Source organism: Exophiala xenobiotica (assembly GCF_000835505.1).
Source record: "Exophiala xenobiotica strain CBS 118157 unplaced genomic scaffold supercont1.7, whole genome shotgun sequence".
Lineage (NCBI taxonomy): Eukaryota > Fungi > Ascomycota > Eurotiomycetes > Chaetothyriales > Herpotrichiellaceae > Exophiala > Exophiala xenobiotica.
The window spans coordinates 2,822,721-2,838,572 of record NW_013562488.1 but is presented as its reverse complement, the minus strand read 5'-3'; the positions used below and the strand labels follow the sequence as shown (position 1 = coordinate 2,838,572).

Sequence of the window (15,852 nt, the reverse complement as noted above, 5' to 3'; positions counted from 1 at the left end):
GGGAATTGGCCTGCCACGCTCGCTTAAGGCCCATAGTGACCCCCCTCTTGAGCCGTGCGTTTCGTTACCTGTCCCCGCTGTCCTATGGCGAGCACCACAGAGAGTGTACGACCCCCACCCATATCTGGACTTGCCGGCTGGCTGTGTCGTGCTTATCTTTCCGTGACACGGCCCAAGGCTAATAGGCCATGATGGGCCGATAGTCCCTCGCCCCTCGTGATGGACCCCCTTCGCCCTGTACGAGTACAATTAAAGGCTGCCAGGTTCCCCGCTTAAGCTTCTCCCATGCTTGGACCCCTACCACCACTTTTCAAAAGTCGACTTCATTTCCCAGCTTCGAAAGTGGTGGCATATTGCCTGTCTCAGGCTCAGGTACTTGTTATTGGTCATCGAGTCAGGATTACCCAATGTCGTCCACTACAAGCACCAAGTCTAAGAAGTACATTTGCTCCCATGAAGGATGTGGGAAGGGGTTTACGAGATCGGATCACCTTCAGCGCCACGTCCTGAACCATGGTGAAGGCGACAGCACATGCACGAGATGTAGCCTGCACTTCAAGAGACCTGACTTGTTAGGTGAGTGCCATGGAACGTTGTGACTATTCCACAAGTCAATGAGGACTGATGACCTTATCTCTGCAGACAGACACATGGCCCGCCATCGGCAGAAAGATGAAGAGGCCGGAGGTGAAGGTCTTGGAGTCATCGAGAGCAGGAAGAAGCTCTGGAAAGACGCCAATGGCAACATTGTGAACAAGCGACCGGCTGAAGGTGAAGCGTGTCGAGCTTCGGCGAAGAAGCAGGCCACGGAACCAAATCATCCCAACCAAACAAGCTCAACGGTCCTCGTGGAGGGCTACAACCCCCAGGCGGGACTCCATGCTGAGCCACTTTCACCACCAAAGTCGATGCTGAGCGCCGAGTCCTTCGAGCTGTTCTCACATCAGTTGCCAGAACTGCCAGATGACCAAGATTTCATCGAACCCACGTCGGGACCTGATATGTTCGACTTCCTAGCCAATTCGTCATGGGGTTCCAGCTCGTCCAATTCTTTTGGCATGCAACCCGAGATATCGTTTGATGACATGTTCAACCCCGATACTGGTGAGTCAACAATCCAACAAGTTTACCATGACATATCTGACCAAGACCAGCAAGCTCTTTCAATATGCCATTCACGACGATGAACAATTACAATTGGTTGTTCGACCTCGGCGACACCACGCGAATGTCTATGTCGAATCCGCAGAACGTCAGCATGATGTCCGAAACACACGACTCGACGCGAGATCATCAGATGGATAACATGCAGTATCAGTCAACAGCGCAACCCACAGCCGACAAATTCGGACTGGACAATAGAACTACGTCTGCAGACACCATTTTCAGGCAACCAGCAGTCCCGCAACATTCGTCTTCAGATGCTTTCCAAGCGCCAGATGTCTACCATTTCAACTCAATGTCTGCCCCCAATGCCGGTATCGCGAGCACGGGATCTCCGTCGCCCGTCGAATCCAACAGATCTGGCAATCCTACGTCGGAAGTCGACTTTTCTCCGCCTACCACCACATCCCCAGACTCAATGCACACCCAAGCCGCAAATCCAGCCAACCCACACTCTTCGCTATTCAACATGCAAACACTCCCTCCAGCTCAACCTCGCCGATCGATGCCTACTATGGATGAAGTATCCCGCAACCAGATACTGGATCTCTTGGTGGCCGCTCGACCCAAGACACCCGAGGGGACCGAAATCTCTCGCGACCACCCACTTTTGTCCATCTCATCCATGCAAAACTACCTGGATCTTTTCTTCTCTCGCTTCAATGTCGCATACCCTCTTCTGCACCAAGCTACGTTTGATCCTTCCCAAACAGAGCCCTTGCTCTTACTAGCTGTTCTCCTTCTCGGTGCCACATACAGTGAGAAGGCTATCCACCGACTAGCCGTATGCATACACGACGTTCTGAGAGCGCAGATCTTTCAGCACACCGCTTTCTCCTCGACTCCGGAGCTGTGGATGCTTCAGACCATTCTGCTGGTCGAATGCTTTGGGAAGTCGAGAGCAGGCCAGAAGCAGCATGACATGGCCCACCTCTTCCATGGCTTGTTGATCAAGTAAGCCACTTCTCTTCCTCTCCTGCACTCGCCATCGCCCAATCTGCTAACCATCACGCAGTCTGATCCGACGAAGCGACTGCCAAACCGTAAGACAACCGAACCTTGGTGAAGGTTCCGGCGACCTGGAGTCGGACTGGCGAAAAGCAATCGACATCGAGCTTCGAAAGAGGTAAGAAACAAACCACTCTTGGACGCTGGACCACGGGGCTGATTAACAATAGACTCGCATTCCTTTGCTTCCTCTGGGACACGCAACACGCCGTCCTCTTCTCCCAGTCACTGTGCATGTCGTCATTCGAACTCCGCACCACCCTTCCATGCAACCAGAGTACATGGGAAGCCAGTTCCGCCGAGGAATGGTGGAAATACGCCAGAAAGGAGCCGCAAATCTCCTACCTCTCCGTCTTGAAAGCATACATGAACCCCGAGTCAAGTGCTCCGATCCCTCAGCTCAACGCTCTTTCTCGCCTGCTCGTCCTTCACGGCCTCATGTCCATCCAGTGGGACATGAAACGCAGGGACCAGACGTCTCTAGGTAAGCTTTGGACCCCCCCCCTCTCCTCTCTTTTCACCCCCACAACGTTCCCATTCATACTACTATACTAGTACTTACCCACACCCGCACAGGCATTGGAAGCGTCAATGGCTCTTCGCCCGACCAGCCACGCTGGCAAGACCGACTCTCTCAGTCATACGATGCCTGGAAAGCCGACTTTGACACCTACTGCATGAACATGACGCTGTCCCTCAACGACAACCCCAGCCGAAAAGCCGAATTCACCCGCTTCAGCACGGCCACCATCGCCATCTACCACGCCGCACACATCACGCTCAACGTCGAAATCCTCGACCTGCAAATCTACGCCGGCGCCCGACATATCATCGGCCGCCCCGTGACGCGGGCCGACTACGACCGCTCACGACGGATGCTGAAAGACTGGGCAAAGCCAGGCGGCGCCACGCCAGCCGCCAAAGCTGCCTGGCACGCGGCGCATCTCCTGCGCGACGGCATAATGAACCTCGACAATTGGGACGTCAACAACGCCTTCCATTACCCCTGGTGCTTGTACCTCTCCACGCTGACGTGCTGGGCGTTCCATTTCGCCAACGTCATCGACAAGAACGGGACGACGAACAACAACAACAACAGCAACAACGATCGGAACACGCCCTCAAAGAATTCCCATCTTGACAATGGCGGCGTCGATAACGGCATGGTCTGGCACGCAAAGTCGGAGATGAACGCTCTGGTCAGCAGCATGGCCAGCGTCATGCCTGAGAACCTGTGGCGCGGACTTGGAAAGTACTCGACTTCCGGACTGACTGCCGTAATGGCCAAGCACTTGAGCAACATCCGATGGGCGGTGGTGCATGAAGGCATGAAAGTGCTCAGAGGCCTCGTGCCGGAGCGGTGTATAAACGAGTATGAGACGTTCTTGAAGTAGACGACTTAGCCAATATGAAATTCAATAACGACGCAATACTAGTACTAGCATCTGAGTTTGACTCTCTTTCGATCTCCTGACCGTCAAATGACCTATCATCCTTCGTATAGCCGTGTCATGAGCACCAGCTACCATTGTTCCTCGCGTCCTCAAACACGAATTTCTCGGTAAGCCCCTGAACAAAGAGTTGCAGACGGTCTCCAACTTACTAGTCCGCACCTCTGTTGCTATTTATAGACTCGCTGGCAATTACTGGTGTAGTCGTCCATCTCCTCAGGTGAAATATCGCCAATTAGGCGACCTCTCCCCTTCTTGAAGGGAGTCGGTCTCAACATCTTCCGCCTTGATGACCACGCCTTGCTCCTTGTTCCGCCTAGCATTCTCACGCTTCATGTACAAGCCTAGTGCAAGCGTGAAGACGATGCAGGTAACATTACAGCAGCTCGTGGCGATCAGCGTCGGAATATATCTGTAGATAACCGTGAGCTTTACCCTTCGTAAACCAGTTAAGATAAAGTATTGCAGGACTCACCCTGGTGCATATTGGACTCTGAATGTCGCAGCAGAAATAATGCCTCCAAGGTTTCCCAAGCCGACCAGCAAGCCAGTTGTAGCCGCACGAGAGTTCTCTTCCAGATTGTTGTTATTGTGCCAGGAGTGGACAAGACAGCTAGGGATGTACGCCCCAGCCGCCATCAGGAAGCACGCAAAGTATGCGGCGCCCTTGTTCTCAAGAACATCAATCGCAGCGAGGATTATCATGCCAATCAGCGACAGACAGAGCGAGAAGATGATGTGGAACGTCCGCTCTCTGAAATAGTCCGAGGATTTGGTGACGCAGAGCAGGACCACGAAGCCAACACTGTTAGGCGCAACCGTCCACAAGTTAGTCTTGACCACGGAGTATCCCAGTCTTTCCACGATTTGGGGCAGGAAATTTGAGGTGGTTGAAAACGCAACAGGATATGTAAACGCAATGACGACCCAAAGCGCGAATTTCGGATTCTTCCAGGTCGCAAAGCAGGCCTTCAGGTCGAATTCCGAGTTGACCACCTTGGAAGCATCACGCAGATGTCGAGCTGTGGCAGCGGCTTTCTCGGCATCGTTGAGAAACCAGGCCGTGTCCGGACGACCTGGAAGCCAGAAGAAAGCGATGAAGGCCGTGACGACGGTCATCCCGCCCTCGATGATGAACAGCCACATCCATCCTTTGACCGAGACGTGGTTGATCTGAAAAACGCCGTATGAGATCAAGCCGCTGAAAGCTGCAGCCAGCAAAGCGCTGCCGAAGAAAATTGCAATTCTGAAACCGAGTTCTCCTCTGGTGTAGAATAGTGTCATGTAGAACACAACGCCAGCGAAGAACCCTGCCTCGAATATTCTGTTGCAAAGTCAGGATTTCGAAACGGTACGACGCCTTAGAGGCCTGAGCAGCAAGAAACTTACCCAAGGATCAATCGAATGGCCAGTAAGCCTCCGAAATCCTTCGCGGCACATTGGATCAAGGCCAAAGCTCCCCAGCCGAACATGACTGCACCTCAGTCAGTGTTTCCAAGGATCCCATTTAGCGAGACGATGTGAGACTGACGCGTGGGAAGCATAACCTTGCCAGAGAAGCGTTTGGTAAGAAGATTAAGGGGTAAATCGCAAAGTCCGAACGGGACATAGAACAGTAAGATTAGCAAAGAGTAGTCATTGCCAGTGAAGTGCAAGTCCTTGTCGAGGCCGTCGGTCTTTGCATTGCCCAGGTTAGATCTGGCGAGCGATCAACTAATGAAGTTGATATACCGCGAAGGTTCATAGCTATCAACAGAGTTGAAAAAATACATCAACGACAAGAAAGGCAACAGGTAGAAATCGAGTTTGCGGACTGCCAATGGATGTTAGTCGTGTCCTCTGTTCGAAGGAGAGGCAGCCACCGTAGGATTTCTCTGCGGCCCGGTCGGTAACAGGAGCCACCACCCCTGATTCGAGGTTTGGGTCGGCTCCCGACACGTAGATATCTTTCTTCTCCATAGTCGAAGCTCAAGCGTATGGGACAACAAGAGTTCCTCGCAAGCTGAAAGGCAAACTGAAAGGCAATGGCTTTGAGTTGAACCTCAAGATGTCTAACCTCACCGCAAACGATCTTTTCGACCAAGAGCCGATCACACACATATATATGTGCATATCAAGCTTCATATGTGCTCTCATGTCCGATGTGCAACGCCATTCTTCACGTGGAGAATGCCGACAGCAGAGCATCAGTTAGCGGTGACCACGACTCGCCATATCAGCCATTGAGGTGACATCGAAGCGGGCAAGCCTGAACCATCAGGGCTCTCGTGTCTCGTCTGTGAGCCCTTGCTTCAGAATGGAGAGTACATGTACGCGAGGTGATGTTCATGCAGACGCAGATGGAAACGGATAAGGTGCCACCACGATTAACGCGCCGCTGGAAGGCGCCGTGCAGATCATTGATAAGATTCTTATGGCATGCTAAGGCCTGTATCACTCCCCACTCTTAGCCTTGTAAGCCTGAGGATGCTGCCAAGTTTGATTTGGGAGCCGGCAATCGACCATCCATGCTTAAAGTACTAGTCAAGATTGGTTCGTCTCCGGGCAGTGACCCAAGCCTTCGACATTGAGAGAGGAAAGTGTCGGCATCGTTTGCCTTCTGGGCAATCTTGGGTTCTCACATCGACGGACATGTACGATACACGCCCCTGAGGGCCCCGAGATTGGACGACTCTATGGCGATGAAGCCGAGCAGTCTAGGCGTACCTGATGAACTCGTTGGCGGTGCAATGTCGTTCCTAAGCGCAGACACATACCAATAGTACGACCGTACAAGCCATGCTTGCTTCTTGGATACGAGCTGAACCCCAGTTTACTTCATATAACCCAGAGCTCTAGAGCACTAGATGCAATCAAGTACTTAAGGTTCAACAGCAAAGGAGAGTACCCATTGAACAGCTCATCAAGATGACCATAGCAAGCGCTCCCCCTATCCTAGACTTTTCACGTGAGTGCTCCTAAGTTGAATCGGAATGACTGATATCCCCTAACAGACTGTGTACAGCATTTTACGGAGACGATGAAGACGCCAAAGCGAAACTGGTCGCCGAGGTCAGAAAGTGCTGTCTGCATAATGGCTTCTTCCAAATTGTTGGCCATCGGGTGCCCGCCGGTTTGCAAGAAGGTGTACTCAAATGCGTCAAGAAGTTCTTCGCTCTTCCACAAGAAGAAAAGGAGCTCGTGCTGAAGGGTGAGTGTTCCTGATAACATTTCGGTGCCTTATCCTTTGACGGTATCAGAAAAGAATACCTGGAACAGAGGGTATGAAAAGATCGGATCCCAAATTCTGGAGCCAGGTACGGCACCCGACCTGAAGGAAGGCTTTTATATTGGAGAGGAGATCCCCAAGGACCATCCATACTTCGTGCAGAAGAAACTCAACAGCGGACCGAACTTCTGGCCCGAAACAATCGAGAACGTCGAAGAGTTCAAGATGACTTGTATGTCGTACTACAAGGCTATGCACGCCCTCGCCAGGGATGTTCTTGTCGTCATTGCGCAAACCTTGGACCTCGATCCAAGTTACTTCAAGGATTTCACGACAGACGCAGTCGCAACGTTGAGATTCCTGCATTACCCTCCGCAACCGGCCGATTCGGACGAGAAGATCTCGAGGGGTATCGGTGCTCATACTGATTTCGGATCAGTCACCCTTCTCATGCAAGACGAAGTAGATGGCCTTCAAGTCTATGAGAAGAGCACAAACGAGTGGCTTGACGTACGTCGGCAAGCTTGGCACCTTGCATTGCCTACTACTATTGCTGACCTTTTCCGTGCAGGTCGTGCCTACAAAAGGCGCCTATGTGGTCAATCTCGGAGACATGTTTATGCGCTGGTACGTTTCTGGCGGCCTGCTCTTTACTCCGGTTGCTGACGCCTTTGGGAACTCAGGTCGAACGACAAATACATCTCCAATACTCACCGAGTCATCAACAGGTCGGGGAAGGAGAGATACTCGATCCCGTTCTTCTACAGCGGTAATCCAGACTACGTTGTTGACTGCTTGCCCAGCTGCCGCAAGGAGGGCGAGCGGCCCAAATACCCTCCTATCACTGTTGAAGGGGCGGTGGGCGGAAGCTACAAGAAGAGCTATGGAGCAGCAGAAGCTTTCAAGAAGACAGCCTCCAGTACGATCTCGGCTATGTCAGCGCCTGTGGCAGCGTGAGGCAATACGTAACAAGGCTGTTATTGAGGAACAATGAAAATTTCCCCTTATTCTTTGCACTTCGCAAACCTCAAAGATGTACGTGAATTGTCATTAAGAATACGATCTACTGGTGTATGCAAATCTCGGAACTCATGCCTTCAAGAATCCACCATAGTACATGTCCAACCATTGCGCAGCAGCGGCGCCATCGCCCTTTCCGTCAAACCGTCCAACACTGCCAACATAGCCGTCTGGTCGAATATTGACGATAGCCACCTCATCCTGCCCGATTTCACCCAGCCACTTCTCCGTACATGACTTTCCAGCCTTCTGATCCTTCAGATCGTCCATGTAGAACGTCCATCGACTCTTCTGCAGTAAGCTGGGCAGATCCGCAATCTCAACTGTGGATTTCTGCATGGTCGTCACCGTCGCAAACGTGAACAGGTGTGATGCTGCCGTGTACCGTCCCGGCTGAATGAAGTTATCAGCCTCGACAGGAGGAAGGTTCAATTGTGCATATGACTTGGCAGCTGCCGCAGTGGATCGACCGAGTATGGAGTTGCTTGACGAGATGTGACTGCAGACGGCGTTCAAGAAGGGCTTGGCGGAATGGACGTTGGGCACGAAAAAGTACACACGGAATTGACCGAGCATGGGTATGTCGAGCTGGACATCGACGGGATTGGCGTCGATGTAGCGAGTGACCTGCGCAGGAGGCATGAGCTCGCCGGCCCGTAGAGCTCCTCGAGGCGCCTTTTCTGGGTAGTTGAGGACATTAGCGGCGTACTTGACACCAACGCCGGAGATGAAGCCGACGTTGGTGGCGAAGTTGTCGGCTAGAGCTTTCGAATCGCCATCAGCAAAGGCAGCAGCGTGCTCGAAGTCGAAGTTGATCAGGTCCTGGGCGATCTTGCGTCGTTCGTGCTGGTAGGTGGACAAGAGATCCGGTGTTGCGAGCCCACGGATGGTCAAATTGAGTTTCCAGGCCAGGTTGAAAGTGTCGTGCATGGATGTGTTCATGCCTTGAGCGGCTTTGGGTGAATGAGTATGGCCAGCCTGGAAACGGTCATTAGCTCGGGCTCCCGTGCAAAGATATCAAATACTCACATCGCCCGTGATGAACACACGGTCGTTCTCGGCTGAGAATGTGCTGGCTACTCGTTGGCCGACTTTGTAGACGCTGAACCATTCTGAAAAGCCAAGTCGTTAGTACTTGGTCGGGCTAGCATGGTAGTGCGAACAAGAGAAACTTACCGACAACTGTCCATTCGACCGAAAATGGTGCCATAATGGCCCGAGCTTTCTTCATAACGTAGTCTTGTGTTGCTTCCGTGGGCACGCTGTCTTGCAGATTTCGGTCCAGCTCGATGTAGAGTCTGGTCATGTTGCGTTCTCGGGGAATGCAAAGGACAGTGCCTTCGGTTTCCGAATGAATGACGACTTTGCTCCATAGGTCGGGGAAATCAGTCTCGATCACCCCTGGCAAAGATTAGTACGGCATTTATAAGACGGCATAGTCAGCTCCATACCATCAAGGACACCCCATTTGGAGTTGCTGCTCTCTCCGACCATCTGGGCACCGGGAATACTCTTCCGGACATTGGAATGTGCTCCATCGCATCCGATGAGGTACTTGGTCTTGAACGACCGACTGGAACCGGTCTTTGTATCATGGCAAATAGCTTCGATCGGCGCATCAGGATCGTCTGTCGCCACATAACGTTGGAACGGTGAGCTTCTCGTGACTTCGATGCCCCTTTCTTTAATATCCTCAATGAAGATGTCTTCGACCATTCCCTGGTGAACAAGGAGAATGAAGGGGTCCTTTACATCCAGCTCGGAAGGATAGTGTATCTCCCTCCTTGTGCGGTGTAGAGGTTTGGTGACCGTTGAACTCTGGAGGTACATCAATCAGCACTCATTGCATCAAGATGCCAGCATTTCCCAGCATCAAGACAAGTCATTTTCCTAGTTGACACCCATCCTTCGAGGTCCTTCGGGGTTAGGAGTTTCGAGCTTAACGACTTACCCAGAAACAGATATCGTAGATCTTAACACCCTTGCGCAGGAGTGAATCCGCGAGCCTTAACTGCTTAAAGGTCTCAATGGTCTTTGGTTGCAGACCATCTGCCCTCCCCGTCGACGTCTTGTCATCTCTGTCATCAACGATCCTAGCCTTGATACCATACCGAGCCAGGTTCGATCTAAACCACTGTCAGTCGCCCAACGTCTGGATAAGTTGTTGGTAATCCGTACCCAAGCATTAACCCGGCTGGCCCACCACCAACGATGACAGCATTTTCCACCTCGCTGTCAAATCCATTGGTATGGCCGTTGACCTTGGCCTGGACATCAAAGCCTTCGTTATCTGCGCCGGGTGACATTGTCGGCGAGACTTGAGATCGAGTGCGCTTCATTAGCTGGTTGTCAATGGAACTTTGGCCGGAATCCGGGTGTTTAAGAGCGAGCCTTGCAAACGTGGGCCGTGGCGACGAGCATGCCTTGTCAGGTGACTTTTGGCCAGAACATCCGATGTGAGCCTGTACCACAGTAGGCGAGAGGTGCCGGGGTGGACTGACTAGCTAGCTCTCAGCAGATGTTGTTGGCGTTCTGGACAATACCACAAGTTAATCCCCCACTCTTCTCGAGATTTGTGTCTTACAAAGAAAATGCAAAGGGACGTGCGAGCAAAAGAGCAAAAGCCGATAAGGACGGACATCACCTTCGAAATCCACCAATCACATCACCTGTAATTCTCCCAGCCTCGTACTGTGGTACGAACCTTTGAACGTCGTTGACGACGAGCATAGACACGTGTGATTAACGGACACGAGGCTGAGCGCAATCCTTCGCACGCGGAGTAAAGAGCCATTGCGGTATCGTCTGGCTAGGACATCATAGCATTTGAACAGGTGTAACAATGTCAGCTAGACCCTGGCAGGATGTTGTCCGAGAAAAGTGCGACATCCGACAAAAGCTGGTTGAACCCTACTTGACCAACGTCAACGGTGAGCGAGCGGTCGCCGACACTGTCCTGAGTATCAATAATGTAGACGACCTGGCCAGACTTCTGGCAAGTGGAAAGGTCACAGTGCACGATGTTACCGCCAGTTACATCAGAAGGTAAATGTCCTCGGCCCCCGAGGTGATCAAGCTGCTGAAAAAAAAAACGCCACAGGGCCGCAGAAGCGCATCAGCAGGCCAGTGAAGCCACCTTTATCAACCATCATCATACTGACAGGCCTCTAGACAAACTGTCTGACAGAGGTCTTCTTCGACGATGCCATGAAAGAAGCCGATAGACTCGATCAGTATTATCAACAGCAGGGAAAATTGATCGGACCTCTTCATGGAGTGCCCATCACGCTCAAGGACCAATTCGATGTCGAAGGTGTCGATTCGACGATAGGATACGTCGCGAGAGCTTTCAAGCCCGCTGCTAGGGATGCTGCCATTGTTCAAATCCTGAAATCTCTCGGGGCAATCATCATAGCAAAGACGAACCTTCCTCAGAGTATCATGGTACCTAATGGTCCTCTGTTGCCTCCTGAAATACTCACTAACATGTATAGTGGTGTGAAACCGAAAATCCTCTATGGGGTCTGACAACGAACCCTCGAAATCCAGCATTCACCCCTGGAGGCTCGACAGGAGGCGAAGGTGTCCTGCTCGCTCTGAAAGCATCCATGATAGGCTGGGGCACGGATATAGGAGGTTCGATACGAATCCCATCTCACATGAACGGGCTCTGGGGATTAAAGCCAACCGTAAGCTCTCGCTCGCTCAAGTCGTGAGACTTGCTTACTGACAATTCCCTTTTTTCCATCAAAAAGAGCTCTAGACTGCCATACATGGGCGTCACGGTATCGACAGAAGGACAAGAACATGTACCTTCGTCTGTTGGGCCGATGACGAGAAGTCTCTCTTCTCTAGTCACCGTCATGCAGAACGTCATTGATGCCCAGCCCTGGGTGTTAGATCCCAAAGTCACGCCTATCCCGTGGCGACAAGACATGTACGAACAAGTCCAGACAAGGCCGTTAACTATAGGCGTGCTCGTAGACGATGGTGTTGTAAAAGTGCACCCGCCGATTGAAAGAGCGCTGAAAGAGCTGCAGGCGAAACTCAAGGCTGCAGGACACGAGATTGTCCAATGGAATTGTACCGGACATAAAGAGTGCATTGAAATAATGGTAAGTGTGCACCAAGAGAAGCCTCTATTACTTCCCTTCACTCACAAGAAATCAGGACCTCTTCTACACAGCCGATGGAGGTGAGGACATCCGTAGAGAAGTCCAAGCTGGAGGCGAACCCTTCATACCACACGTCGAAGCGCTCATCAACCGGGGGAAAGCAATCTCAGTCTACGAATACTGGCAATTGAACAAAAGGAAGATTGCTGCCCAACAAGCATACAACGACAAATGGAACCTTGCGGTAGCTCCCGACTCTGGGCGGACGGTCGACGTTATCTTGATGCCTACGATGCCTCATCCAGCAGTGCCACACAAGACGTGCAAGTGGGTAGGCTATACCAAAGTATGGAATTTTCTGGACTACCCGGCACTTTCTTTTCCAGCTGGACAAGTCGAAGCATCCAAGGATCTGGCCGGGCCGCCAGAGTACGAGCCTCGAAATGATTACGATGCCTGGAATTGGAAGCTCTACGACCCAGAAACAATGGACGGGCATCCGGTCGGTCTACAGATTGTAGGTCGTCGGTTCGAAGAAGAAAAGGTCTTGGGAGTCGCTGCTGTGATAGAGAAGCTTATGAAAGCATAGAAATGTCGTCTCATCTGGAGGTCTACTCAAACACATTCCATAGACATGGGCTTTAGATCTAAACCGACCACTATGCCATCCTCCTTACGCTATGCTATTCCGGATTTGTGACTGATGTTGGACTATTCATTGCCTACCACTTCGTAACACCTCCGTCCACACAGACATCCTGGCCCGTCATGTACAAACTGGCATCACTCGCCAAAAACACACATGCACCTCTAATATCATCTGGCTCAGCGACTCTCCGGTTCATAATCTCATCCTTCCAGCTTTCCAGCAAGTGAGGAAACTTACCAAGAATTTGTCAGCTATTACGCTACTAGCACCAACGGCAACAGCAGTTCCACTTACCGGAGCAGTCATTTCTGTCCTCACATATCCAGGAGATATCGAGTTGACTCTGATACCCTACGCGCGCACGTCAGCCGGCCGGTTGCTTGACAGTCCCCGCCAATCAACAAAACTCACATATGGCACCAACTCAGCAGCAATGGCAGGACACATGGCTCTCACAGCACCCTTTGTACCGCAATAAGCGCTGCTCATTTGACTTCTGATAGCCATGTAGCTGGCAATGCTGGCGACCAGAACGATGCTACCACATTTGGTCTTGTTCTCGATCATCTGCTTGGCGGCCAGCTGTGCCGTGTGGTAGACACCCATGACGTTGACGCCCAGAAGCTGTTGATGTTGCTCGAACGAAGTATCCAGAAACGCGAGGTTCTTGTTGATGCCGGCAGTGGGCACGCAAATGTCCAGTTTGCCGCCAAAGTCGGCCTTGAAAGCAGCGAATCCTTTTTCCAGGCTCTCCATGCTGCTGACGTCGACCCTATCCCGAGATTAGCGTTTGCAGCTGCAATCCAAGTGATCCTGGACTGACTTGTAGTGCTTCGTCTTGACATTGAACTTCTTCTCGATGTCAAAGAATGCCTCAACCGGGTCAATCACGTCGAAGATGGCGACATCTGCGCCTGCTTCCGCAAGACCCTCGGCAAAGGCAAGACCACAGCCTCGCGCACCACCAGTGACAAGTGCCGTACGGCCTTTGAGTGAGAACTGCCACCATCAGAACTCCAGTGCAAGGGCCTTGAATGATTGATGGCACTTACCCTGCTCATTTTCGATATCACGTGAAAGGCTGTTTTCCAAGGGTGTTGTTCTTGTTCTTGTTCAGTCTCTTCTGGGGGTCCTAGGTAAGATGAAGCCAAGTTCGAATATCCTGCTCAAGGTTGGTTTAGATGTCAAACGGGCAAAGATGCACGACTTATTCGCTACAGCCTTTCCCGTTGCGCTCTGGCGACGTTGACGAGGCGATTACTCGGAATCGATTTCTGACACTTCCCAGTCGCTGGCGTTGACAAGCACAGTCCCCATTTTTGACGAGATACTGTTTGGTCATAGGATGGCACCGGCAACCCTGCATGAGGCCTATGGAATCAAACGGTTAGCCACCTCACGACCCATGATGACCCCCATCAACCCCCAATTCCCAAGGGCCTCCGGGCATGGACAGCTCTCGCCAGAACGGGCGTCCAATTCTCGACCAGTAACTTACACTCCGTAAGTGACCATTATTGTCGCCCAAATCCGCCCACCTTCCTCTCTGCTACCATTCCATTTGTCACCAGGCACCCACTCAGCGTCGTTTCCATTCGCATCAAGAAGATGTCACTAACCTGTCCTTATCGAAAGCAAATGGTCAAACGTCCACTTTATGCACGAAGGCCTAGCTGATTGGTCAGTAGTTCCTGCGTATTCCTCCCTCCAACGGTGATGGCACCACTATCGACATGCCGGGGCGTCAGTCAGCTTCTTATCGTTGGGCAAAGGCTACGGTCTACAAGAAGTCTCTCAAACTGAAGGCAATAATAAAGTAAACACGGTCCATTGTGAGCACGACATCGAACCGAACATACTAGTACTGGGTCGGAGAGATTATATTCCTAGGTAGTACTATCCAGACCAGGTTCACTGACCAAAATCCAACCACCATGGGCAAGAAGCGCGTCCTCGTCAGCTACGGTGTCGACATCGATGCCGTCGCCGGCTGGCTAGGTTCCTACGGTGGTGAAGACTCGACCAGCGACATCAGCAGAGGTAAGAACTCTCCTCTCCCTCTTAGACCTACCCTCGGGACCTCCCATTGATGCTTTTCGTTTTGTTTCAAAGGCCTCTTCGCCGGCACCCACGGCACGCGCCGGCTCCTCAAGCTATTCGAAAAGTACAACATCAAAGCGACATGGTTCATCCCGGGCCACTCTCTCGAGACCTTCCCCGAAGAATGCGCCATGGTCCGCGACGCCGGCCACGAGATCGGTCTGCACGGCTACTCGCACGAGAACCCGAGCGACATGACCTTCGAGCAGCAACAGGACGTCCTGGACAAGACGTTCCGTCTGCTGACAGACTTCTGCGGCAAACCGCCGCGAGGCAGCGTCGCGCCGTGGTGGGAAGTCAGCGAGGCCGGCACGGAGCTTCTGCTGTCCTACGGGATCGAGTACGACCACAGCATGGGCCACGAGGACTGCCAGATGTACTGGCTCCGGACGGGCGACACGTGGACCAAGATCGACTACTCTAAGAAGGCCGTCGACTGGATGAAGCCCCTGGTCAAGGGCAAGACCACCGGATTGGTCGAGATCCCTGGTTCGTGGTATATTGACGACCTCCCGCCAATGGTAAGCCCCTTAACAAGTCCTCCGCGGTGTCAGTGGCTGGACCGTGGACGTTTTTTGAACCCTGGCTGACCACTCATATCTGCAGATGTTTATGAAGAACTCGGCCAACAGCCACGGGTGGGTCAACCCTCGAGACATCGAGGACATCTGGAAGGTATGCAATCCACTACCCCCGTTTTGCAGCGCGTATGCTCATTCGCCGCGCTTCCTGCAGGACCACTTCGACTACTATTACCGCGAATTCGACGAGTTCATCTTCCCCATGACCATCCACCCGGACGTGTCTGGCCGACCGCACGTCCTGCTCATGCATGAACGGTACGTTTTCTCAGTTCCCCTTTCCCCCAAGTGGCACTACACTATCGTCCTCGTACACTACCATCCTTGCTAACAACTGTGTAGAATCATCGAACACATCAACAAGCACGAAGGCGTTGAGTGGGTGACGATGGAGCAAATGTGCGACGACTTCAAGAAGAAGAACTCACCACCCGAAGGGGCGATGATGCCTGCGCCGGCGGGAGAAATTTTGAAGCAGCCTCCACGGAATTGAAATCTAAGATACTCTACCTTAATATGTGGGCGTCGTCAAGATAGTAGCATGAATGAATCTAGA

At 52.2% G+C, this 15,852-nt stretch overlaps 7 protein-coding genes across 8 annotated transcripts; 4 read left to right on the top strand and 3 right to left on the bottom strand.

The window, feature by feature from the left end:
• Nucleotides 1-296: 296 nt before the first annotated feature.
• Nucleotides 297-3,614, top strand: PV05_11745 (uncharacterized protein). The gene is made up of 6 exons (XM_013455258.1): nucleotides 297-576; nucleotides 643-1,104; nucleotides 1,155-2,118; nucleotides 2,180-2,290; nucleotides 2,343-2,656; nucleotides 2,749-3,614. The coding sequence occupies exons 1-6, from the start codon at nucleotides 408-410 to the stop codon at nucleotides 3,564-3,566; spliced, it is 2,838 nt and encodes a 945-aa protein (XP_013310712.1). The 5' UTR covers nucleotides 297-407; the 3' UTR covers nucleotides 3,567-3,614.
• Nucleotides 3,615-3,839: 225 nt separating this feature from the next.
• Nucleotides 3,840-5,582, bottom strand: PV05_11744 (uncharacterized protein; the record flags this gene model as incomplete). Its single annotated transcript, XM_013455257.1, has 6 exons — nucleotides 3,840-4,035; nucleotides 4,099-4,947; nucleotides 5,013-5,097; nucleotides 5,155-5,321; nucleotides 5,394-5,436; nucleotides 5,486-5,582. 6 exons carry the CDS (start codon nucleotides 5,580-5,582, stop codon nucleotides 3,840-3,842), a joined length of 1,437 nt encoding a protein of 478 aa, XP_013310711.1.
• A 948-nt stretch (nucleotides 5,583-6,530) lies between these two features.
• On the top strand, nucleotides 6,531-7,788 carry PV05_11743 (uncharacterized protein; the record flags this gene model as incomplete). Its single annotated transcript, XM_013455256.1, has 5 exons — nucleotides 6,531-6,570; nucleotides 6,628-6,813; nucleotides 6,863-7,341; nucleotides 7,403-7,458; nucleotides 7,515-7,788. 5 exons carry the CDS (start codon nucleotides 6,531-6,533, stop codon nucleotides 7,786-7,788), a joined length of 1,035 nt encoding a protein of 344 aa, XP_013310710.1.
• A 70-nt stretch (nucleotides 7,789-7,858) lies between these two features.
• PV05_11742 lies at nucleotides 7,859-10,427 on the bottom strand. Of its 2 annotated transcripts, XM_013455254.1 has the most exons (7): nucleotides 10,353-10,427; nucleotides 10,030-10,286; nucleotides 9,803-9,977; nucleotides 9,303-9,669; nucleotides 9,028-9,252; nucleotides 8,881-8,963; nucleotides 7,859-8,829 (listed from the first exon to the last, which is right to left on the bottom strand). In XM_013455254.1, the coding sequence occupies exons 2-7, from the start codon at nucleotides 10,188-10,190 to the stop codon at nucleotides 7,921-7,923; spliced, it is 1,920 nt and encodes a 639-aa protein (XP_013310708.1). In that variant the 5' UTR covers nucleotides 10,191-10,286; nucleotides 10,353-10,427; the 3' UTR covers nucleotides 7,859-7,920. The 2 variants fall into 2 exon arrangements, with proteins under 2 accessions (XP_013310708.1, XP_013310709.1); XM_013455255.1 differs by having other exon boundaries at nucleotides 10,030-10,427.
• Nucleotides 10,428-10,597: 170 nt separating this feature from the next.
• PV05_11741 (uncharacterized protein) lies at nucleotides 10,598-12,632 on the top strand. Its single transcript, XM_013455253.1, has 6 exons — nucleotides 10,598-10,896; nucleotides 10,952-10,973; nucleotides 11,023-11,295; nucleotides 11,346-11,540; nucleotides 11,607-11,966; nucleotides 12,022-12,632. Exons 1-6 carry the CDS (start codon nucleotides 10,694-10,696, stop codon nucleotides 12,553-12,555), a joined length of 1,587 nt encoding a protein of 528 aa, XP_013310707.1. The 5' UTR covers nucleotides 10,598-10,693; the 3' UTR covers nucleotides 12,556-12,632.
• Nucleotides 12,607-13,870, bottom strand: PV05_11740 (uncharacterized protein). Its single transcript, XM_013455252.1, has 5 exons — nucleotides 13,668-13,870; nucleotides 13,439-13,614; nucleotides 13,027-13,387; nucleotides 12,910-12,966; nucleotides 12,607-12,847 (listed from the first exon to the last, which is right to left on the bottom strand). Exons 1-5 carry the CDS (start codon nucleotides 13,674-13,676, stop codon nucleotides 12,689-12,691), a joined length of 762 nt encoding a protein of 253 aa, XP_013310706.1. The 5' UTR covers nucleotides 13,677-13,870; the 3' UTR covers nucleotides 12,607-12,688.
• Nucleotides 13,871-14,352: 482 nt separating this feature from the next.
• On the top strand, nucleotides 14,353-15,851 carry PV05_11739 (uncharacterized protein). Its single transcript, XM_013455251.1, has 5 exons — nucleotides 14,353-14,655; nucleotides 14,728-15,236; nucleotides 15,322-15,390; nucleotides 15,451-15,554; nucleotides 15,639-15,851. Exons 1-5 carry the CDS (start codon nucleotides 14,550-14,552, stop codon nucleotides 15,787-15,789), a joined length of 939 nt encoding a protein of 312 aa, XP_013310705.1. The 5' UTR covers nucleotides 14,353-14,549; the 3' UTR covers nucleotides 15,790-15,851.
• The last annotated feature ends 1 nt before the right edge of the window (nucleotide 15,852 follows it).

What these genes read in the sequence shown, in the direction of transcription:
- PV05_11745 (XM_013455258.1), top strand. Translation starts at nt 408, where the DNA reads ATGTCGTCCACTACAAGCACCAAGTCTAAGAAGTACATTTGCTCCCAT. An exon ending in CAAGAGACCTGACTTGTTAG is followed by an intron (nt 577 to 642) that starts GTGAGTGCCATG and finishes TTATCTCTGCAG; the next exon opens with ACAGACACATGGCCCGCCAT. An exon ending in TTCCATGGCTTGTTGATCAA is followed by an intron (nt 2,119 to 2,179) that starts GTAAGCCACTTC and finishes ACCATCACGCAG; the next exon opens with TCTGATCCGACGAAGCGACT.
- PV05_11742 (XM_013455255.1), bottom strand. Translation starts at nt 10,190, where the DNA reads ATGAAGCGCACTCGATCTCAAGTCTCGCCGACAATGTCACCCGGCGCA. An exon ending in GGTCGAATGGACAGTTGTCG is followed by an intron (nt 8,964 to 9,027) that starts GTAAGTTTCTCT and finishes TTGGCTTTTCAG; the next exon opens with AATGGTTCAGCGTCTACAAA. An exon ending in GTGTGTTCATCACGGGCGAT is followed by an intron (nt 8,830 to 8,880) that starts GTGAGTATTTGA and finishes GACCGTTTCCAG; the next exon opens with GCTGGCCATACTCATTCACC.
- PV05_11741 (XM_013455253.1), top strand. Translation starts at nt 10,694, where the DNA reads ATGTCAGCTAGACCCTGGCAGGATGTTGTCCGAGAAAAGTGCGACATC. An exon ending in TCTGGGGATTAAAGCCAACC is followed by an intron (nt 11,541 to 11,606) that starts GTAAGCTCTCGC and finishes TCCATCAAAAAG; the next exon opens with AGCTCTAGACTGCCATACAT. An exon ending in AAGAGTGCATTGAAATAATG is followed by an intron (nt 11,967 to 12,021) that starts GTAAGTGTGCAC and finishes ACAAGAAATCAG; the next exon opens with GACCTCTTCTACACAGCCGA.
- PV05_11740 (XM_013455252.1), bottom strand. An exon ending in GTCAAGACGAAGCACTACAA is followed by an intron (nt 13,388 to 13,438) that starts GTCAGTCCAGGA and finishes ATCTCGGGATAG; the next exon opens with GGTCGACGTCAGCAGCATGG. An exon ending in CTGCTGAGTTGGTGCCATAT is followed by an intron (nt 12,967 to 13,026) that starts GTGAGTTTTGTT and finishes GTGCGCGCGTAG; the next exon opens with GGTATCAGAGTCAACTCGAT.
- PV05_11739 (XM_013455251.1), top strand. Translation starts at nt 14,550, where the DNA reads ATGGGCAAGAAGCGCGTCCTCGTCAGCTACGGTGTCGACATCGATGCC. An exon ending in GACCAGCGACATCAGCAGAG is followed by an intron (nt 14,656 to 14,727) that starts GTAAGAACTCTC and finishes TTTGTTTCAAAG; the next exon opens with GCCTCTTCGCCGGCACCCAC. An exon ending in ACATCGAGGACATCTGGAAG is followed by an intron (nt 15,391 to 15,450) that starts GTATGCAATCCA and finishes CGCTTCCTGCAG; the next exon opens with GACCACTTCGACTACTATTA.